The sequence below is a fragment of the Dipteris shenzhenensis genome, chromosome 32 (assembly GCF_047967505.1).
Source record: "Dipteris shenzhenensis isolate YYH24624 ecotype China chromosome 32, Dip_SZ_1.0, whole genome shotgun sequence".
Lineage (NCBI taxonomy): Eukaryota > Viridiplantae > Streptophyta > Polypodiopsida > Gleicheniales > Dipteridaceae > Dipteris > Dipteris shenzhenensis.
In genome coordinates this window covers 28,652,737-28,676,766 of record NC_141627.1, presented here as the reverse complement: position 1 = coordinate 28,676,766, position 24,030 = coordinate 28,652,737, and the positions used below count along the sequence as shown (strand labels likewise).

The 24,030-nt window shown below is 43.6% G+C and overlaps 1 protein-coding gene across 1 annotated transcript in view; it reads left to right on the top strand.

The window, feature by feature from the left end:
* The window catches only part of LOC147880565 (ras-related protein Rab11D-like), a 38,871-nt gene extending 15,291 nt beyond the window's left edge, over positions 1 to 23,580 (top strand). The window contains exon 2 of the mRNA XM_087370917.1: positions 22,643 to 23,580. Coding sequence (XP_087227043.1) covers positions 22,643 to 23,084 — 442 coding nt within the window. The 3' untranslated portion in view covers positions 23,085 to 23,580. The remainder of the gene's footprint in view (positions 1 to 22,642) is intronic.
* Positions 23,581 to 24,030: the final 450 nt, after the last annotated feature.

The window sequence follows — 24,030 nt, the reverse complement described above, 5'->3', positions numbered from 1 at the left end:
CTGGTGGTGCTAATGAACGTAATATGCATGGTATACAATCTGATGACACTCAGCCCACAAGTAGCAGGCGAGGCCATTAGCCTAAAGTCTTTCATGTGGAGCATCAAGTTGCTATGCCTTTTCTTGTGCGAGAGGATGCAAATGGAATGTTGACGAGGAGATCTATTGGGATGCACAGCAAACAATTTATGCCATCTCTTTTCATGCCTTGATGGGTGCCAAAAGTGCTGAAACTATCAGATTCAAAGGACAAATTAAAGGCAGGACTATTCACATGCTTGTGGACAGCGGTAGCACTCATAGTTTCATCAATTCTAAGACCTTACAGAAGGTGGGACTGATCGCTACTGAGATTGATCATGGGCTGAGAGTAGAGGTGGCAAATGGACAGCATTTGGTCTGTAAATTTTGTTGCCAAGATGCAAGGATCAAGCTCTCTGAGGATTATGAATTTGTTGGGGATCTCTTGGCACTGGATATGGGCCCAATAGATGCTGTCATGGGCTGTGATTGGCTTTGGGTAAAATCAGCATGGATTTAAATACCCTATCACTCAGCTTTGTCCACAAGGGTAGAACTGTAGCATTGCATGGTATTGCCACTCCTAAATTGCAGGTCATTTCAGCAAGGCAGTTGGCCAGAGAGCTCAAGGAGCATGCCCTCTACGCATTGAATGCGTCAGTATCTCAGGAGGATAGCATTCCCCGTGTTGAGGATTTTGATATGCAGCAGTTGCTATCGGAGTTTGCAGATGTATTTACTGATATGCCACCCCAATTGCCTCCCAAGAGGGATGTGGATCATGTCATTGTTCTAGAGCCTAGCAGTAAGCCCCTAAGCAAAGCCCCATACCGCCTCTCTAAGGTTGAGTGGGAGGAAGTGGCAGTATAGTGCGGAAATTGCTTGAGAAGAACTTCATCTCTCATAGCACTTCTCCTTTTGCCTCTTCGGTGCTTTTGGTGAAGAAGGAGGATGGATCGTACCGCATGTGCATTGATTACAGGGATCTAAATAAGGCCACTATCAAGAACATGTTTCCAATCCCCAAGATAGATGACCTGTTGGATGAACTCAAGGGTGCTCAGTTTTTCACGAAGATAGATCTGAGGTCTGGTTACCATTAAATTAGGGTGGAAGAAGGAGATGAGCACAAGACGGCCTTCCACACAGAATGGGGCTTGTATGAATTCAAGGTGATGCCTTTTGGATTGACTAATGCACCGGCCACCTTCCAAGCACTGATGAACAAGATATTGCAGCCACTTCTTTTCAGATGCGTGCTGGTTTTCTTTAATGATATCCTCATTTATAACAAGGATAGACAAGAGCACATTACACATGTGAAGCAAGTGCTGGAAATTTTGAGGATGCATCACCTTTTTGCAAAAGCCAGCAAATGCACTTTTATGGCAAAGGAGGTTGAGTACGTGGGGCATATTGTGAGTAGACGTGGCATTCGGGTGGATCCCACAAAGGTGAAATGCATCAAAGATTGGCCACAGCCACAAAATCCCACCCAGTTGAGAGGATTTTTAGGTCTTGCTTCCTTCTATAGGCGCTTTATTTGCAAATTTTCCAAGAGGGTAGCTCCTCTTACTGACCTCTTGAAGAAGGATGCTTTTCGGTGGTCAAAGGAAGCACAACGTAGCTTTGAAGACTGGAAATTTGCTCTCACTCATGCACCTGTCTTGGTATGCCCTGATTTTTTGCGTCCTTTCATTGTGGAGGCAGATGCCAGTGGCAAAGGATTGGGGGCTGTTTTGAGGCAGGAACATGGGGTAATTGCCTTTGAAAGCAGGAAGTTTGATGCCAAAGAACTCAATTACCATGTTTATGATTAGGAGATGCTGGCTATCTTGCATGCTTTCAAGAAATGGCACCACTATCTGTACGGAAGTAAAATTAAGGTGAAAACAGATCGTAGGACACTCAGATTCTTCCTCACCCAAGCAAATTTGTCATATAAGTAGAAGAGGTGGCTGGCTGCAGTCCAATCCTATGATTTTGACATTGAGTACAGAAAAGGGAAGGAAAATGTGGTTGCAGATGCCTTGTGCAGGATGTGGGCTTGCAATTTGTCTGCTATCTCTACCATATATCAGGAGTGGATTCATGGTATTCAGGAAGAGTATATGCAGAATTTTAAGGCAGCTCCCATATTTTCAGATTTGCAGAAGCCTTCTAGTCAGGGTCATCCGAATTTCAAATTGCATAATGGGGTGTTGTGGTGCCAAGATAAGATTTATTTAGTGCCAGACTCAAAATATTGCCAGCTGGTTTTGCAAGAAATGCATTCCTCTCCCATGGCTGGACATGCGGGTATCCATACATCCCCCCGTACATTCTCCTTAATCCTCCAAACACCCTCCGTCACTTCAGCCCGTACACCTATCAAACCGCAGTACATCCCCCGTCAGACTTCCACACATCCCATCAGATCTCCACACATCCCCCATTAGACTTTAGTGCATCCCTTGTCAGACCTCCGTACAGCCCGTACATACCTTCGTCTCCATCCGTTAGTCCTCCGTGCACCTAACAGCTTGCAGCAGCCAGTAGTTCCGGGAGCCCTCTAACCCCTAGCTGGCCTAGACCCCTAGCCCAGCCGGGGGGGTCAGTTTAGCCTAGGGTAGCAGCAGACATGGCCAGCAAGGAATGGCCGAGCCTCTCCTCCAAATCCCCTCCCTCAACCCCAACAGCCTCAACTAGCAAGGCCCGATATGCCACAGTTGTAGCGATGACACCCTCTCCGTATGCGCAGGCCCGATATGCCACAGCCAAGACACCCTCTCCGTATGCACACACATTCGTACGAGGAGGTCTGGATCGAGACCCATAATTGGGCACCATGAATAGATTTTTTATCTACAGCAGCAGGGAATAGAGTTAAAGATGCAACTGGCAGATGCAATAGCTAGAATTCAGGTTCTTGAAGGACCTGGCAAGCATGCAGTAATTGATGAGGCTGTAAAGTCTTGCAAGGCTTCCCCCCCTATCCCCCAGCTAGTCTCTACAGTCAAAGATCTAGTTCACACTGAAGTATAGACCGCTAAAAAGGAAGTGATTGTGGAGATTGATACCAAAGTAAATAAAGCTGACATTCAGGAAGAGATTAACGAACACGCAGCTAGACATGATAGAGCCTTGAAGATAAGAATAGGGGGACTTCCTGAAGGATGATATAAAGAAGAGGACTCTTTCAATGACACTATAGCACATGTCAAAGCAACCATGCCTAACATTGATTGGATGGTTGAGAAGGGTGATGATGTTATGATGATGATGAAGCCAGACTAACTCAAATCTCACAGTCTCAAGGTCATGCTATCATTACGCTCAACTCATGCGATCTACGTATCAGGAGGAAGTCTATTCAAGTCAGCCCATTGGATTGGTGATGCCTGGACATGAAGTTAAAGTTTTTAAGCTGTGTAAGGCACTTTATGGGCTTAAACAAGCTCCACGGCCTGGTATGAAAAGATACACTAACCAGCCAGGGTTTGAAAAACAGTGCAACTGAAAGTACCCTATATGTCAAGGGAGAAAAAGGATTTGTTGATAGTCATCCTTTATGTGGATGATTTGGCAACAATGAGGACAGAATTTCATAATTCAAGAATGATCTTGAAGCCGTTTTTGAGAGCCGTGCATTACTATTTTGGAGTTCAGTTTGTGCAGTTAGAAGAGGGCATGGTCATGAAACATTCCAAGTATATATTACGGGCCATTACGCAGGTTTGAAGGCAGGATTGTATGATGATTTCAACTCTGGTTAAACCTGGGCTAAAGCTGTCCATGTATGACAGCAGTGAATCTTTTGATGCCGCTCTTTATAGATAGGCTGTTGGCTGCCTTATTTATCTATGCACGTCTTGACATCCATAGTTCACTTTTTGATATGAATTTTCTTATTTAGGGGTGTCACATGTGAATAGATACAAGGATAGTCCGAAGGCCATTCCCTAGAAAGTAAAGTGCATTTTCAGATATTTGCAAGGCACCCAGCAACTTGGATTGTTTATGCTAGGGGGTGGCTTTCTCATGCATTCAATGATTTAGATTGGGATGGTGACTATGATACTAGACAATCAACCCGCTGTGAATTGTTTGCTTCTTGTGTTGGAGATATCATAGCCAAAGAGTGTGTTGGTGTGATGTGTTGGTGTGTGATCTAGTACTAGTACACGTGTGTGAGTGCCACGTGCCATTATGGGACTTATCCCATATGCACCAGGGCTAGTGTGTGAATGAGTAGCCTATATAAGGCGTGTACTTCACTTATCTTGTCATACTTGATGAATGAATGAAAGCCTTTCATTGTGTCTTCATTCATGTATCATTTCCTCACACCCTAACCTTCTCTCTCCCTCTCTCCAACATGTTTCTAACATGGTATCAGAGTAGGTTCACCTTGCCATAGCGCTTTGCCATGTCATCATCTTCACCTAACCATAACTCTGTTCAGTTGCCTCTCCTATGCAGCGTGTTCATTTCCGCCTCTAGCTATCTCTTCCTTGCAGCATATTTCACCTCTACTCTACCTCCTTTGCAGCCAATTGCCTCTTCTGTTTTGCTCTTTGTACTTGCCTAGAGCCTCTCCATAGCCTGCCTCTTTCATAGTTGCCTCTTTTCGTATCTTTTGGAGCAATACCCGGGATTTGACAGCCTCTTGGAGCTATTGGTCGGTACCTAGCAGCCACAAATGCTTGCACACGTGTGGATATTTGAGCCATCTTGCAGCTCTTCAAGCTCAGCTATGGCGGATTCCAATTTCGTGAGTTTTACAACAGTATCACGATTCATCATTTGCGTGGATGGCAATTCAGAGAAGCTTCTCTCAAGTCTATGGCGGAATCTTGAGTTCCATTTCGATTCTTACCCACGTAGAAGGGAGAGTCGATGGAAAGAGCTTGACATGTCAAACTGGGCGTGGCCAAGGAGCGAAGAGAAGGCTAGTTCGTTAAACTCCAGAAACAAAGGCTACGTGCCCCATTCGAATGGAAGGTCCAGAAGCTACTTATCGAGGTGTTGGCACTACTTTCTTCCTCACCTTCACATTCGTTCTCCTTGGCAATTACTGCGTTCACGGCTTCCTTTGTGGTAATCGTGACTTTACCTTTGCCGCTTTCCTTCGTCTCTTTCCTCTGTTTATTCATAGTCAGCCACGCGAAGGTTGGTGGTCTCTTGCGAATCAGAAGTACGTGGTGGATGAGGAAACCAAGGGTATGGCACTCTTGATCTCTCTTCCTGAGAGTTGGGATACGTTAACCACAGCTGTGACAAATGCAAACACTTTCATAAGTTTTGCAGATATCACAGGGCTGATTTTGCAAGAAGAGCAGAAGCTGAAAGCTCAAGATGCAGTGAAGCCTAACAATGCCTTGAATGCAAGGGGGAGAAGTCAGCAAAGAGGCAAATCCCAGGAAAGGGGAAAAGGCAGGAGCAAGTCCCGCTCCAACAAAGATGTTGAGTGCTACTACTGTGGCAAAAAGGGACATACCAAAAAGCAGTGCTTTAAACTGAAAAATGATAAGAGAGACAAGGCCAAGGACACTGATGCGTCAGATGCAAAGGCAATTGTACCAGTAAGCAAGGGCAAGAGCAGTGTGAAGATTGAAGAGCTTCATTCTACACACGGTTATGACAGTGAGGGAGAGGTTCTATTTCTCTCTACTTTGGATGCTCATGCTCTCCATGCAGGCGGTTTTGCAGACATGCACTCTTGGATCATTGACTCAGGTGCCTCATTCCATGTTACACCTTACAGAGAGTTGTTTGTCAGGTATGCAGGAGGCAGTAATGGAGTCGTGTTTCTAGGGGATAATCATGCATGCAGTATTGTCGGTGTTGGAGATGTCAGGCTTGTATTTGCTGATGGTACTCAGCTTATGCTTCACAATGTCAGGCATGTACCCGAAGTCAAGAAAAATTTGATTTCTACTGGCATGTTGGATGACGAAGGTTTTGTGACCAGCTTTGGTCATGGTTTCTGGAAGGTCACCAAAGGTGCCCTGGTTGTTGCCGGAGGTCCTAAGGTTGACACGATGTATACCCTTCATGCTAAAGTATGTAATCATACTGATATTCATGCCACCGAGCTGCCGAATATTTCTATGTGGCATAGCCGGTTGGGACATATGAGCATAAGTGGAATGGAGCAATTGGCTCGCCTTGGCTACTTACCGTCTCTGAAATTTTCTGATTTAAAGTTTTGTGAGCACTGCATATATGGTAGACAATTACAGTGTCCTCATAAGAGGAGATTAGGACATAAAGATGCTCAACTTGAGCTTGTGCATACAGATGTGTGTGACATGCCTAGTCCTTCACTTGGAGGTGCACGGTACTTTGTCACATTTATAGATGATTCCACACGGAAGGTGTGGGTGTATCCTCTTCGATTGAAGAGTGATGTCTTTCCAGTGTTCCAGAAATGGCTTGCTTTGGTTGAGAACCAAACAGGTAGAACACTGAAGGCTTTGCGGTCAGATAACGGTGGGGAGTATATATCTAATGCATTCAATGCATTTTGTGATGCTAGAGGTATTAAAAGGGAACTCCCTGCTCCTTACAGTCCACCGCAGAATGGCACTGCAGAGCGTATGAACAGAACCATACAGGAAAAGGTCCGCTCTATGATGTCACATGCTGCTTTATCTTATGGATTTTGGGCTGAGGCTGTAAAAACAGCAGTACACCTCATCAATAGGTCACCAAATAAGAGATTGGATGGTAGAGTGCCAGAGGAGCTTTGGATAGGAAAACCTCCTTCCTAGAAGCACTTGAGGGTCTTTGGCTGCACTGCGTACGTGCACATACGCAGAGAAGATCCCAGCAAGCTTGATCCTAAGTCTCTGAAATGCATTTTTCTTGGATATGGTGACAGTGGTGAGATGGGTTACCGCCTATGGGATCCTGTGAATAAGAAGCTTATACGCAGCAATGATGTCTTATTTGATGAGTCATGTATGTTTAAGGTAGTAGATAAGCCTTTTGATGCTTCAGAGGTTGACATTGATGACTCGGGACATCCTGTACAATTCAGACAGGCTGCAAATCAGCCACAACAGCAGCGTAATCAGCCAATGCATGATGCTGCAGCAGGTTCAAATGGACAGCCCGCAGTGGCGGAAGATGTCCTACAGGATATGCCACCTTTGGAAGATCTCCCAGGCATAATTCTGCAGCCTGATCTACTGGAACAGCCACCTGTTTTAGGTGAACAGCAGGCTGGACAGCAAGACCAATGGGTCCGAAGGTCCACTCGACAAACGAGGCAGCCAGACAGATTTGTTCCAGGGGCAGATTTTATTATGCTTACAGACTGTGGAGAACCTTCCTGTTACAAGGAAGCCGTGCAAATGCAGAGGTGATAGATGATAAGCTTTTTCAGCTTGTCAAGATTCACACGGATGACAATCCAGCAGATTTGTTGACAAAAGGCTTGCCTGCAGAGCGGTTTGCACACTTCCGATAGTTGATGGGTATAGGTTGAGCCTCATTTGGCCATGTACTCCATTGTGTATATGCTGTATTTTTCTCATTTATTTTTACTTGAGGGCATATTACCTTTAAGTGGGAGGTTGTTGGGGTAAAGGCATTATGGCCACCCCAGTACAGTTAGTACACTTAAGTACAGTTAGTACTTTTATTGCTAAGTACACTAAGTACGGTGTACTTAGTGTTGTAACCTTATTTATTGATATAAAAGGTTGACTGTGTGCTTGGGGAGGTACACACATACTTCATTATCCCCACACTCTCGTGTCTAGTGTGTGTGTCGGTGTGCTCTCTCTTTCTCTCTCACTCCCACGTCTCACAATAAAGGTTCTCAGCCTTGAGTTGTCCCTCTAAACTGAATGTATTTGGAGTCAATAAGAGGTATTCCGCCTTGGGTTGTTCCCCAAAAATGAATGTATTGTCTTTTACTTTGGTTTAATGGTATTGACCACCCAGTTCAGAGTAAGGGAGGGTGACGAGTGATGGTTTGCCCTTGCCGGTCGCAAGCCGACTGAGAAGTCGCTATCACATGGGAGGTGTTGGATAGTTGGACTTGCTCTTTGTAGTATTGCAGTGGAGGGGGGATCGGTCTACTCTTTGCTCTGAAGGGGGGTGTTGGAGATATGATAGCCAAAGAGTGTGTTGGTGTGATGTGTTGGTTTGTAGTACTAGGTGATCTAGTACTAGTTCACGTGTGAGTGCCACGATGGGACTTATCCCATATGCACTAGGTGTTAGTGTGTGAGTGAGTAGCCTATATAAGGCTTGCACTTCACTTATCTTGTCATACTTGATGAATGAATGAAAGCCTTTCATTATGTCTTCATTCATGTATTATTTCCTCACTCCCTAACCTTCTCTCTCCCTCTCTCTCCACCATGTTTCTAACATCTTAGTAGCTTATGCATATCTTGGTTGAGCAGGAAACAACCCACTATAGCCACCTCTTCATGTGAAGCTGGGTATAGGGCAGAGTGTATGGTGAGGAGAATGCAGCCACATACTCCTATTCTCATTGATAGGCAGTGTGCTATTGTAGTAGCACGGAAGCTTATGTTTCATGCTCGCATTAAACACATAGAGGTACATTATCATGTTGTCAGAGAGAGATTGTATGTAGGAGGTATCAGCTTGATCTTATTGTCCTACACACGAGAACTTTGGAATAATTTCGCCATTTACGGTCGTGCTAAATGGACTTACCCTTCCTAGCCTAGGGCGTGGTTTAGCCTTAATAAACCTTATAAAGACAATGTGGTTTCTGCAGAGGCACCCATTTGACCAAGGTTGACCAGTGTTGACTTTTGCTCAACCAAGTTTGAAATTTTCTGCAATACCTGTTTCTGAAAGTTTGGATATGGTTAATTGGGGTCTATTTGACCAGTTTGACTTAATAAGTTCAGTCCTAGTAAATGTCATTACTCATCAATGGTCGGTTTGACCAGGTAAGTCCTTTAATCCTTGTTCATATTGTGGAGACATGTGTGTTGTTTATTCAACATTAGTCATACCAAGAGTAAAATCCATAACCATAGTCATCTATCTTTTTTAAATGTGAAAGCGCACTTATGTGGTTTGTAAATTGTAACAGCAGTTCTAAAGAAGAACCTGACGGCCTTCTGTCAGATCTGCAATTCCTTTAATTTCAAATTGTTTTACTGTTCGTTCTATGTTTCTACAAACACTCTGTATCTTGGCTGTGGGAAGCATGCTTTGATTTTAGGTTTGAAACTTTGTTTCTTGTCAGATTTCCATGGCAGCACCCATAATCAAAGCAGAAAAATGAGGTGTTGACCTTATTGTAGCAAGGAATGGCTAGTAACAGCTAGAGGATTGTCCTAGTATAATTTCCAAAAGGGCTTTGCACGAGTTGTTCTGTCAGTTATAGACTGCCTTAAACAACCCAAGCAAAGTTCTAAGATGGAATAGAGTACCAATACTTACGCAGATGACTCATCATCTTCTCAAGCTAGGAAAGGCAAGGCAGCTTGAGGTACCATCACCATCAACATGAGCCTCGCTAGCAATTAAGAAACTCCTATGGCAACACAAACTTTTGTGACTACCGGGGTCTATCCAAGGTGCCGTAGTCAACATATTAATTAACAATGGCTGCTACCACTACTTTCTTGCCAAGTTCTTAGTGACTTGTATTTACTTGCACACGATACCAATTCAGTTGTTTACCAAATTGAACTTGCACACTAGGATCAAATGAGTGTCCTTCCAAATATAATTTGTGTATGGACAAGCTGAATTTCAAACCAACTTGTAGAGATAAGCGTTACTAGGGATGCTCCTTCAACATCTTTGCCTCAGCATTAAGGGTTAAGAATATAAGTAGTGCACACCATGTTTGATGTGACGACTCATGTTTCTAGAGAGGATATCCCTCATCCACCTCCGAAGTTTGCCCTTCACCTCGAGAGTGCCGACAGAAACTCAGTACGAAGACTTTGTATAAATGGATGCTCAAGTATGTGTGGATTTGTATGTGTGAGAGCATACTTTTATACTATGGTCTACACCCACTGTTGGGCGCTGATGACGTCAGTGGGGATGTCATAGTAGCTAGTCCCTGCTGTGCGTGATGGAGTTTATGGTTTTCAATCTTATGAGTGACTCTCGTGAGATTGAAACTGCAATATGTTGTGTTTTTAGAGGATGAGTTTGGGAATGTTCTTGGATTCATCTAGGTATAGGATATCCCTCATCCATATGAGATACTGAGTCCCTTGCGACTATGTTAAAAAAACAAGTAGCAAGGAGCAGCTCTCACTAAATATTGCTTGCCATGTTACTCCAACCCTAAAGCTGAACACGAAGGTTGTGATTGGCTCATGGAGTAGAACTTGCCTTAGTATATCCTGTCATTTTGGAGAGGCTCAGCAGGCCTCTTCGAATTGTCATGATCTATGAGGGGTGCCTTCATCCTAAGAAAGACAAACTGCTTGCATGCAAGTGAAGCCTCTTTCGCATGCCTAATTTTTTGTAGGATATGTGAGAAATGCTATAGCAAATAAAAGATAGTATCCATAATGCCTAGATTATGCCAACCAGCGCAAAACACGTTACATTCTAGAGGAAGTGGTGTGGGTTTTATACAAGTCCCAAGGATTCCTAAGGTTCCCAAGGTTGCTTACGTGTAAGCATTATAAATTATCTTCTCGTTTTTGTGTCAGCAATAGGTCATAAAGAAGATAAATGGTGTTGCTTACAAATTTCGAACCCTCGATATTTTTCACATGAGCCGATTAAAAGGAATTAACTTTGTTTTGGATCTATCTGTTTGGAGGAACCTACCAATACTTGATCCAATGGTAGGATAGGTTTAAGGATGATGTCACCACAATGTAAATATCCTAAGTCAAAGTACAGTTGACCATTCATGTGATCATAATTAAAGAGTTTTTATATGTGTGAATTATGGTCAAAGAGTTCTTTTAATGGTCAAAGAATTGACTACGGTCAAAGATACTTGACTCTGGTCAAGAAAACCTGACTTTGGTCGGGGAGACTTGGTTCATTACCAAGAGGGTTAACTGCGGTTAACTAGAGAACCACAGAGCTGACTATGGTCAGGGAGTGTTGACTTCGATCAACGAGACTTGGCATGCGCCAAGAGGGTTAACTACGGTTAACCAAGATGTGCCAACTTCGGTTGGAGAGACTTGACTATAATTAAGGCGCCTCGACCCTTGGTCAAAGCCCCTTAATTATGATCAAGGGCGTTGGCTTCGGTCAACCAGAGAATAAATATATATTTTTATATTTGTTATGTGTGCACATGTGTTCAATGGGGACGCCCATCGTGATTAGAATTAGTCCACAGTGTGTTATTTGCATGCAAAGCGCTAACAATTAATGGGTGCCATGGTGGTGCGCTTTAATTAATTGTTGCAGGTACTAGGAAGAGTTATTTTCCTAAGCGCAATGGAGCCTAACAAGAATCTAGGTGGCGGTTCGAGTGACCAAGTGTTACGAAGACTCCAGAGTTGTCCTTAGTGGCATGTAATTAGGAAAGTAATGTAGAATTTGACAAGTGGCTTGTTGCCAAGAAAGAGAGCCTAAGAGCTCATGTATATTCATTCACGTTTTGGGATTTGTGGACAGAGCTTCCACGCTGAACTCTTGTACTCAGTTTTCTCTCAAGTAATAAAGTACCTTCGGGGGGGTCCAGCCCGACGATTGTCCTGGGCCCTAGCTGTTTGCAGAGTGAGGGGATGAGAGGGAGTTTGAGAGAGCAGAGTGGCGTTTGTCGTCGATTACACTGGTATCAGAGCCTACGGTTATCATTTCCTTCCTTCGAAATGACGATCTAAGTCAGTAATTCAATCGCCAGCAAGTAAATAACTAGTTCTGCCAGCCACTAGAAGTTTTGTGATATGCACGAGAGCGCTAGCTTTCAGTAGCCCGACAGAGAAGGCCAAAATTCCCACCTGCAACAGGGACTCGTCGCTTTGGATGATCACGACGCTTCTAAGTGCAGAAAGGGGAATTTATTTGTTGAGACGAGATAAGTAGCAGGGACCTGTGGCGGTAGATGTATGGCGAAGGCAACCGGCCAGACAGGGGTGCACAGATTCGTCATATGCTGAAGGTCCCGCGACGCGCAAAGCTGATAGTTTTTGTAAGGCGTGAAGGTTAATTGTGAGCATCGCTCCTGTGCAAGCTCAGAGCGACGGTCACCAAGGTCTGGGCGTGGCACTCTGCATAGACGTTGCTGAAGGAGAAGGGCGCCGGCGCGATGTGCGACGTCGACCAGCCAGAAGGTTTGGAACCTTAGGCTCCTGATGATGTGGCACAGGCGCTAACGTGGCAGTGCACAGAAACTTGCTGATGCGACATATGGACACGTGTCAGATGACGTGGCAGCCAGCCCAACAGATGACATGGCAGGACACGTGGCAGCTGACCTGGACTGCCACCTAGACAGCTGAGGTGGCAGACTTGAGGTTAAGCGAACCTAACTCTGGTTAGTTAACCCCGGTCAGAGGTCCAGTTAGTTGGCCCAACCAGACTGTCTGACTGGCTCAGTTAGCCAGTTTGGTTAAGTTAGTGGCCAAGTTACAGACTAACTAGTCTGTCAATGTAACCAGATCAGAACAGGACTGATCTGGTTAGTGTAACCAGCCGGTTACTTCATCCAGTTACTGTCAAAAAAAAAAAGAGAGACAGTTGCAGAGACTGTTTCTGCTAACAGTTTTCACCTGTCTGAGAGAGTATTTACTGTCAGAAAAAGCAGAAATCAGAGAAAAATCAGGGATTTGCACAAGCAAAGGGATGCATGCCTTTGTGCTCAGGAAAAGGGAATCAGATGCATACTCAGTGCTTTTTGCAGCAGCCAGAAAAGGGGTAATATAGTTGTTGATGCCTTGACAACTTTGTGGGTATATGCCTTGAGTTGACAGCCCGGTATTGGCATAGATTGTGAATGCAAGACACCTCTTGTTGAGGTAATTTTTCTCTTTGAAAAGCAAAGGTTGCGTGCATCAGTTGCATACACAGTGTGTGTGAGAAACTTGCAGACCTCAGACGAGTTGTTAAAAAAAAAAAATGTCCAATCACCTAACCAGTGGGATTCACAAGATAGGGATGCACATCCAGGATAGAGAAGTGTGCAGCAAAATCAGCAAGAATTTGAGCAGATGGTACGCACTCGTATGCAAGAGATGGAAAATCTCAGAAGGGATCCAAGAGCTCAGCATTTGTTTCAAGTAGAAAATATGCAGAAAATATGCCTAATGCAGCTTATGATGTGCCAATGCCAGAGGCACACTCTCGTGTACAGCCAGAGTAAGAGAGATCTCATAGGGGATGGTCTCATAGCAGGAAGAGATCGAGGCATCATCACCGATCTCCCAGTCCTTCACCGTCTACCTCGAGCTTGACTTCCATATCTTCTTCTTTATCGGATAAACCATCCAGGAAAAGAAGGAAACACAAGAAGTCTCAAAAGAATAAGTCTTCTAGAGAGACCAAGGAACTCAAAGAGGGAGGTAAATTTGTCAAGTTTATGACCTATAATGGACAAGGTCATACAGACAAAGCATTGCACTTCATTAGGCAGTTTGATGCTGCATTCGGTACAGAAAAGTTTTCAAAATCCTTCAAGTTAAGAATGGTCAGTTTGAACTTGACAGCAACAACTAGTGCATGGTGGAGTACACAGACCACAGATGGGTCAGCCCCAAAGAGGTTGAAGGACTTCAAGAAAGCCTTCTACCAGCAATTTATGCCTAAACAGTTTAGAGATCATGTTCTTCAAGATTGGGAGAGTTTGCATATGGATGCATGAGATACAGTGGATGGTACAACCAAAAGTTTTGGGATGCTTATTTGCAGGTTGCACCTTTCAAATAGATCTCCAAAGGAACCCAAATGAGAAAGTATAGAGCAAGTCTCAGTCCAAGAATTCAGGCAGTAGTGAATGCTTTGGGGGCAAAGAACATTCAAGACCTTATGCATTCAGCTTCAGTAGCTAGTCTTGTGCCGTTACAAGATCCATCCAGAGTACTATCCTTGCATGTAGGAGGTGCTGAAAGAAAGAAAACTGATTTTTCAAAATCAGAAAAGAAAGAGTATCCCAAGGTTGAAAAGAAAGGGTTTCAGCCTCAGAAGCCGAGGGGTACTCAGTTTTCAAAGTCACACAAAGGCAAATCCCCATTCACTCTTGAACAGATAGCTGAATTTCGCAGAGATGGGAAATGCTTTAGATGTGGGAAAGAGGGGCATATAGCTGCTCAGTGCCCTGAGAAGCCTTCGGAATCTAAGGAGCAGGAAAAACCACAAGTACCACCGAGGCCAATGGTGGGAGCAGTCCCAGATGTTTGGGGTAGTACCTCAGATCCAAAGGAAAAAGAGCTTTTGCTATCATGGGGAAAGATAAGAGATCAGCAAGCATTAATCCTATTTGATCCAGGGTCTACAGACAATTTCATATATGAAGATTTAGCCCTGAGATTAGGGATAAAAAATGAAGAGCTAGGAAGAGCTCTTGATGTTGATCAAATGTTCCAAGGGAATCCAGTGCAAGTTACTCCTTTGATTGGAAAGCTTCGTGTCCATTTGCAGAGCTATGTAGATCAGGAGGACTTCTTAATTTCTCCTCTCAAGCAGCATGATGTTGTACTTGGTACACCGTGGTTCCATCAAAAGGAAGTAACAATAGAATACCCTGAGAGGGTGCTGAGTTTTATCCATAGGGGGAAAAACCAGCATTTAGTTGCCAGGAATAAAGGGGAGACTATCCCCATTGTATCTGATGTTACATGTGGTAAAGCAATAAAGTCTGCAATTTCCACGTACATGGTTTTTGTAAAAGAAAAAGAGAATGATATGCATGCTGAAATGAATGATGTAGACAAAGATAAATTTCAGTTTCTTGTAAACTTTAAAGATTGCTTTTCCGATGCTTTGCCACCAGAGGATCATCAGATAGAGTTAATGCCTGGTAGTGAGCCACCAAATAGACCACCTTATAGAGTCAGTGCGACTCAGAGAGAAGAGATTATGGCTCAGGTGAAGGACTTACTATCCAAAGGGTTGATTCAGCCCAGCTCGTCTCCTTTTTTGCTCACCGGTACTTCTAGTACATAAGAAAGATGATTCTTTTCGAATGTGCATTGATTATCGTGCATTGAATAAGATGACCATAAAAAATAGATTTCCGATACCACGCATAGATGATGTGCTCGACCAGCTCAGAGGAGCAACTATTTTCAGCAGGATAGACTTGAAGAGTGGCTATCATCAAGTCAGGATACAATCGTAAGATGTGCATAAGATAGCTTTTCGCACTACATTCAGGTTTTATGAATACTTAGTGATGTCTTTTGGGTTGACAAATGCTCCAGCTACATTCAATAGAATGATGGATCGCGTCTTCCAAAAGTACATGCATTTCACGGGTACTTTTTTTGATGATATCTTAGTCTTTTCAAAGACAGAAGAAGAGCAGAGGGAACATCTTGCTTTGGTATTTCAAGAACTTTGAAATCATTAGCTTTTTGCTAATAGCAAGAAAAGTGAATTCTTTTTGGAAGAGATCCATTATCTAGGGCATATAATATCCAAGAATGGGATACAGATGGATCCTGCAAAGATCCGAGCCATCCAAGAATGGCCTGAGTTGAAAACTGTGCATGAAGTCCGTAGTTTTTTGGGACTTTGCTCCTACTATAGGAGATTCATCAGGCATTTTGCTGATATCGCAGCTCCATTACATGACCTTACTAAGAAAAATGCAGCCTTCACATGGGAAATATCACAAAAGAAAGCATTCAATACACTCAAGGAGAAGTTGACTACAGAGCCTATTCTTGTAGTCCCGGATCTTTATCAATCTTTTGATGTTGATTGTGATGCTTGTGGAGAGTGTGTTGGGGCTGCATTACATCAGAATGGACATGTAGTAGCATACGAGAGCCGAAGATTGCGTGATGCTAAAAGATATCTGGGAATCTATGAAAAAGATTTGTTGGCTGTAGTTCATGCTGTGAACACATGGAACATGGAAGCACTATCTTTTGGGTGCAGATTTTATTGTTAAAACAGATCACCAAAGTCTAAGATATTTTCTAACTCAAACAAAACTTTCTGAGAAGCACATGAAATGGGCAAATATGCTGTCAATGTATCATTTTCAGATTGTCCATACCCCAAGAATTCGGAACAGAGTGGCAGATGCCTTGTCCCGACGACCCTAGGTCAACAATGTGACTATTGCTTATCATCAGGACTTGGAAGGCATGACGGAGCAATATGCTAATGATGCAGATTTTGGCGAGATTTTACAGCAAATGCAAGAGGGGCAGTCCACCAGTCACTATTCCTTGAAAGATGGGTATCTAATAAAAGATGACTGCCTATGCATCATCTAGGAGATGAGGAAAAAGATTTTGGAGGAATGCCATGCACCTCCCTATGCTGGACATAGAGGAATTACAGCAACAACTCTAGCACTAGAGAGGTATTTCTTTTGGCGAGGGATGCGGAAATATATACATCAGTTTGTTACTGAATGCCTTACGTGTCAGAAAGTGAAGTATGATAGACGGAAGGCACCTGGCCTACTTATGCCTCTTCCCGTGCCTCAGGCACCGTGGGAAAGTATTACAATGAACTTCATTTTTGATTTGCCAAGATCAAAGTCAGGGAATGATGGGATTTGGACTATCATTGATAGTTTCAACAAGCAAGCTCATTTCATTCCAGTTCGCAAAACCATAAAGGTAGATCATATGGCTAAGCTTTTCATGGCACAGATCTTTAAGCATCATAGTATGCCTAAGTCCATTGTCAGTGATCGAGATCCCAGAATGACCAGTCTATTCTGGAGAGCTTTATTTGATAATATGGGGACGAATCTGAATTTTTTTTTCTTCTTTCCATCCCCAGACAGATGGTCAAAGTGAAGTAGCAAATTCTACAGCATTGGATATCCGATATGCTGAAATGCTACGTGGGTGACCAAGGTTCAGACTGGGAAAAGTACCTACCATTGGTAGAGTTTGCTTACAATAATAAAGTACATAGCTCTATAGGGAAAGCCCCCTTTGAGGTCATTTATGTAGGCCATCTTCTCCCAGTTCTAGTGATGCCCTATAGGCCTTGGTATGTGCCTTGTAGGCATTGGTATAGGCACTTAGTTTATTGTGTGCCTTTTATGCCACATAGGACACTTAGTCCTATGTGACACCTAGGACACTTAGTCCTAGGTCTAGGTACAAGTACTATGTACTTTGTTTTTACGCACTACTGAAGATTGACGTGACGGCTGTGACTCTTTGACTCTTTGTACCTTGCACTCTCTTTTCATTCAACGATCCTACAGTGGTAAAAGAGCAAAGTTGAGCTAATAGACAAACCATTATTCTTGATCATGCATTTGCTTCACAGCAGACAGGAAGAGGCAAGGCTTCCAAGCCTATGGGCAAGCCTAAATCCGCGCATACCATCATGTTGTCACAGTCCAAGTATATTGGACAGCTCCTTGATCATTTTCAGTTCGAGGATTGCAAGCCAATCTCTACTCCAGTGGACCCTGGCTTCAAATTCTCAGCTCATGATGGGAGCCCACCATGTGATATCACTCTTTATCAGCAGGCTGTTGGATGCCTTATTTATTTATGTCACACCAGACCTGACTTACAGTTTGCAGTATCTCAGCTCAGTAGATTCATGCACATGCCGAGTTCACAGCATTGGCAGGCAGTGAACTGGGCATCTCAAAGGCACTCAGAATTTAGCCCTCTTCTATGGTGATTAGGGCTCACTTACCATGCATGCTTACACGGATAGTGACTAGGCAGGATGTTCCAACACCAGAGTGTCACATACCGGCAATTGTTTTTTGCTTGGTAATTCATGTATCTCTTGGCTTAGCAAGAAGCAACCAACAGTTGCCACATCTATGTGAGGCTGAGTACAGGGCAGCTTTCACCGCTACAGTAGAGTGTGTCTGGCTTCGACAGTTACTTACAGATCTTGGTATTCGCCAGACATCCTCCACTATGGTCTACACTGACAGCCAGAGTGCTTTGGCCATTGCGCGTAACCCAGTGTTTTAGGTGCGTACCAAGCATATTGAAGTTCACTATCATTATGTTTGGGAGCGGTTGTCAGCAGGAGACGTAGAGTTGTCCTTTCTTCCCACAGAGGACAACATAGCAGATCTATTTACAAAGGCACTTCCTCGTCCCAAGTTCGAGGTCTTCCGCCAGGCTTTACACTTGGTTCCCTTTATTACATGATCTGACATACCTTGTACATTGATAGGTGGGTATATCCTTTTGGATGAACATGTACCACCATGATAAAAAAATACCAGGTATTCTGAGATGTTTCTAGAATACTTCAGCCCATACCATGGAGGGGGGTTTGTAGGCCATCTTCTCCCAGTTCTAGTGATGCCCTATAGGCCCTGGTATGTGCCTTGTAGGCATTGGTATAGGCACTTAGTTTATTGTGTGCCTTTTATGCCACATAGGACACTTAGTCCTATGTGATACCTAGGACACTTAGTCCTAGGTCTAGGTACAAGTACTATGTACTTTGTTTTTATACACTACTCAAGATTGACGTGACGGCTGTGACTCTTTGACTCTTTGTACCTTGCACTCTCTTTTCATTCAACGATCCTACAAGTTATGGGAAGGTGATTCTGCCACCTATCCTGAGGACCAAGGATGAAATATTTGCAGCTGATCAGTTTGTGAGAGACCTCCAGACAGCTTATAGCCAAGTCCGGACAGCAATTGAAAGGTCTAAAGAGAAGCATAAAAGAGCTACAGATAAGCATAGGAGACAGTTAAATCTCAAGAAAGGGGATTGGGTACTTTTAAAGTTCGAGAAAGCTCGGCTCCGTAAGTTCAAAGGCAAACAGAAAGTGTATGCAAAGTTATCTTCAAGATATTATGGCCCTTTCAGGGTTACAAAAATAATAAATGAGGTTGCATACAGGTTAGCATTGCCAGAGCGTTGGAGGATTCACAATGCATTCCATGTTAGTCTTCTAAAGAAATTCCAGGGGCCAGAACCTACAAAGCCAATATCAGAGGATCCACCAGAAGTGGATGAGCTAGAGGAGGTTCTTCAGCCAGAGCAGATCGTGTACCATACCGTACGCAAAGGTTCCCAAGGCAAAGAATTTTACAGATACCTTGTAAAATTCAAGAATTATACGGCATTAGATGCCAAGTGGATGGATGAAGACATGTTGTCCGATCATCCACAGCTTTTGGATGTTTACAAGGAAGCTTTTCAGTTGAGATCAATTGAATAGAAGCCGAGGGGATGTCACCACAATGTAAATATCCTAAGTCAAAGTACAGTTGACCATTCATCTGACCATAATTAAAGAGTTTTTATGTGTTAATTATGCTCAAAGAGTTCTTTTAATGGTCAAAGATACTTGACTCTGGTCAAGAAAACGTGACTTCGATCGGGGAGACTTGGATCATTACCAAGAGGGTTAACTACGGTTGACCAGAGAAGCACAGAGCTGACTATGGTCAGAGAGTGTTGACTTCGGTCAACGAGACTTGGCATGCGCCAAGAGGGTTAACTACGGTTAACCAAGATGTGCCAACTTCGGTTGGAGAGACTTGACTATAATTAAGGCGCCTTGACCCTTGGTCAAAGCCCCTTAATTATGATCAAGGGCGTTGGCTTCGATCAACCAGAGAATAAATATATATTTTTATATTTGTTATGTGCGCACATGTGTTCAGTGGGGATGCCCACCGTGACTAGAATTAGTCCACAGTGTGTTATTTGCATGCAAAGCGCTAATAATTAATGGGTGCCATGGTGGTGCGCTTTAATTAATTGTTGCAGGTGCTAGGAAGAGTTATTTTCCTAAGCGCAATGGAGTCTAACAAGAATCTAGGAGGCGGTTTGAGTGACCAAGTGTTTCGAAGACTCGAGAGTTGCCCTTAGTGGCATGTAATTAGGAAGTAATGTAGAATTTGACAAGTGGCTTGTTGCCAAGAAAGAGAGCCTAAGAGCTCATGTATATTCATTCACGTTTGGGATTTGTGGACACAGCTTCCACATTGAACTCTTGTACTCAGTTTTCTCTCAAGTAATAAAGTACCTTTGGGGGGGTCCAGCCCGACGATTGTCCTGGGCCCTAGCTGTTTGCAGAGTGAGGGGATGAGAGAGAGTTTGAGAGAGCAGAGTGAGCACAGGAAATTGATGCTGGCGTTTGTCGTGGATTACAGATGATGCTTCTTGGGATAGTGTGAATAGTCTCAAGAAGTGATTTCTGACCTTTGATTTCTGAGGACACAAATCTGCATTTAAGGAGGGAGTGTTATGGTCCTCCCAGAACTGCCGGAGGCAGTCACCCATCATACGGCTCACCTACTCGATTTGCTTCGGATGTTAGTTCTGAATTCTGGAGTTACCATAGTTAGCTTGTACCTTGCTTGGGTTATGTATTAACCTAGGTGTAGTGGGCATTGAATCAAAGAAAACTGTAAGAGAATGCGAAAAGGATGGACCATACCAAAATCAATGTCTAAACATGAAGGTATGGGTTGTTCCATATCCCACAGTATGCAAACTCGGATATCCCTGCTCGAAGCCAAGAAATCCCACTTGGGAAGATGGAGCACTCTCCCCAACAAAGCTGCAATACAGGAAATATGCGGGAGAGGCACTGGCAAGGCCTTCAGAGTGACCCAGACTGGACAAAAATGCATAAGATTCTTGGCTGGGGCTGAAGGTACCTGGGCTGGTACAGCAGGTACAGCAGGTACACAGGAGCTTGAATAGTACGCAGCAGTAGCCAGTGGAAGACTGACAGCAGCAGGTCAGAATTGCAGCAGGCTGCGCAGGAGCAGCACTGGTCCAGGCACAGGCAAAGGGACCTGCAAACAGGCCTATTTATAGACAGGGACAGTCGGCTATGGAGTAGAACAAGTCCGCAAAAGAACAGACATGGTTGGCTGACAGACTGGTGCACAGAGGCTGCAGCAAAACAGAGCCTGTTTTGGTACTTACCTCAGAGGTTTCTTCCAGAGGTGTTGGTACATTGGAGGGAAAGTTTTTGTACTTAAGATTCTATCTATATCTTTCTGTTTTTGGCTACACATCTGAGTACTCTTTTCAGGTCTGGATTGTCCTCTTACTGTCAAGTAAAGCACATGTGTTTCAGTTGTGTTACAAGCATCAGTATCTTTTGATCTCGGCGTTCATCTTCAGCTGCGGAGTAGTGTTGGCAACCTACCTCTATATAGGGTGAATCATCCTCGAGGCTAAGGACATATTAACTAGCGTCTAAAGGGACTTTTAGGATAGGTACTAACACTTTATATATAGCCATGAGGAGTGAGGCTAAATACGTGGTTTGACCCTCGTCATTTGGCCATCGATTATTTTGCTGCTTGGACTCAGTGTTAGCTTGTTCAATTAGACTTTGGCATGACACCCTCAGTTGTGTCGTGGTTGGCCTAAACTTGAGCTCAGGGTGAGTTAGTGTTCTTTGGGTCTATGGCTGGGATGTGGTTCTGATGCTGGATCTTGGTGGTGTTGTCTAAGCAGGGTGTAAACTCTCAACCAAGGAGGTAGAATGAGTGGTTGGAGAGATACGGACTTAATAGCCTGTCACAATTGTAGAAACCATGCGGGATCTAGCTCACGAGCATCTAACTTATGAGGCCTGGAAGGGGGGAATTGGGACCTTGAGGTCACTGAGGAACACTCTGATCTGCTAGATTTTGATAGAGGTTTGCAGGGAAAGTATTCTGAATTGGTGCAAGGGCAGAGCAAAGGGGAAGTATAAAGCCCTCTTGGGGGCATCCTACCCTCGCAGTAAAGGTTGTATCCTGTCTGCTCTTAATATGGCCACAAGACAATCCCACCCAAGTTAAACTTTCCTCATCGGGCTCAACTGGAAGTGGGTGTCCTTCCATCCAAGGATGATGAACGTTTGGCATGCTCTACCAAGCCAGCTATTTGCATGTCTAGGGCGTAGCAAACATTTGTGAGTGAAAGAGGCGAGTCATGAAGTTAAAAACTGTATGGTTTGTTCTGTTCTTAGAGGATGAGTTTCGTCGTGTCTGCTTGTCTGTCTGTTTAATCTGCTGAATTTCAGCATTGTAGAAGCATACATGGATGCATTTTCAATAAGCTTCTAGAAGGTTGGATATGGTCCAATATGACAGTGTGCTTTCTGAAGGCTAAACAAATCCGTGGGCACAGATCACTATGATCGACAAAGCTTGAATTATTCCAGAGACACTTTTCCAGTAACTCTTTTGTAATTAAATAAGGAACATATTCATTCTTGTTTTTTGTCACTTCTTTAAAATCTTGAGATGTCAGTTCGGAAGCATACCGTTTCTACCTATATATATATGTGCCAAGCGTCTGCTTAAGGTGGGAATCCACTTAGTTTTGAGGCAAGGGATAATTTGGCTCTCTTTGATAGTATTACGATTGCTTGTACGGATACAGATATCTGTGTGCATTGCATGAGAAAGAATCACAGGATAAAGGGGAGAGAACTAAAATATTCAACATTTATCATGGCATGCAAAAAGTGTGTTTGTAATTAACTTTTTAATCCAAATACAGTAGTTAGAAGCTATAATGTGATTCTTCAAATTTTTATGACTATGGCATCCATGAACAGGTACAGGGCAGTCACCAGTGCTTACTACAGAGGTGCAGTAGGGGCCATGTTGGTGTATGATATTACCAAGCGACAAACATTTGAACATGTGCCACGTTGGCTTGAGGAGCTCAGGGGGCATGCAGACAACAATATTGTGATCATGCTTATTGGCAATAAGACAGATCTAGGCAACCTGAGGGCAGTTCCCATGGAAGATGCAAAAGAGTTTGCAGAAAAGGAAGGCTTATTTTTCTTGGAAACTTCTGCACTTGAGGCGACTAATGTGGAGACTGCCTTTTCTTCTATGTTGACTGAAATTTATCGAATAGTTAGCAAAAAGGCTTTGATTGCAAATGCTGAACAGGGAAATGGGGGCACAGTTTCTTTATCCGGTACTAAAATTGTTGTTCCAGGAGATGGGCAACCCAATGTTGAGAAGAAGAAAGCTTGTTGTGGTTAGCACAAGGTTTTCTTGTGTGGCACGATAAACCGCTGCAGATTTTGGGCTTATAGGTACCCTGACAATGCCAATGCTTTACATTCTTGCTCATAATGAGATCTGAGGTTAATGAGGTGTTGGTTCTTCCACATGATCTTTTCATTCAGTGGAGCCATCGTCAAAAGGGAGATGTTGAAGCTTATAGAGAAGGGAGCTTCTCTAAACAGAGAAGCTAAAACGTGGTGACTTTTTTTCCCCTTGAGGGATGCTCTGTGTTTGTGTGGTATGATAGAGAATTGCATTGTATTTGTCAGTGACAGCATCCTGCCATTTGAGAGATCCTGGAGATTCACAACCCACATCTGCGTGGTGCTTTCACATATCGCACTGCTGGATTTAAACGTTCATATTTGTTTCTGAGCAGGGGAAGATTACAATTTTCTACATTCTTGTTGTTTGACTTCTTTAATTGTCGTCATGTTGTGCAAGTTGTTACTCGTTCTTCATATTACTAGCAATGGGGACAAAGCTGCTACCATGGAGATGCAGTTTTCAGTCAATGGTTTTAAAATTCCTTTTTATACCTACCGTGTGTTGACTGAGACTGTTACAGTGTAACTTTGCCCAAGTGTAGAGACATGCATTTATAATAGGAATACTGAAGCAGCAAAGCATAATTGTTAAAAAGCCTGCGGCTGTCTTTCCTTCTCACGCTCCTGATCCAGCTTTCTGCTTATGATTTCTCTGCAATGGTGCTGCTGGGGTAATCTTTTGCCCACATCATTCTGGCAGGCAGCTACGGTTGTAACCTTGGTAGTGGTTTGAGTTCCTGGCTTCAGGAGTTCATCTTTGGCAGCTGAAAATACCCTTGCTCTCTTAAATAGACCTGTGTGGTAGCATTTGCTATCATCATAGAGGACAGCTTCAGAGGCTTCCAGGGTGCCGTATGAGTTCCGTCTCCTTGAGC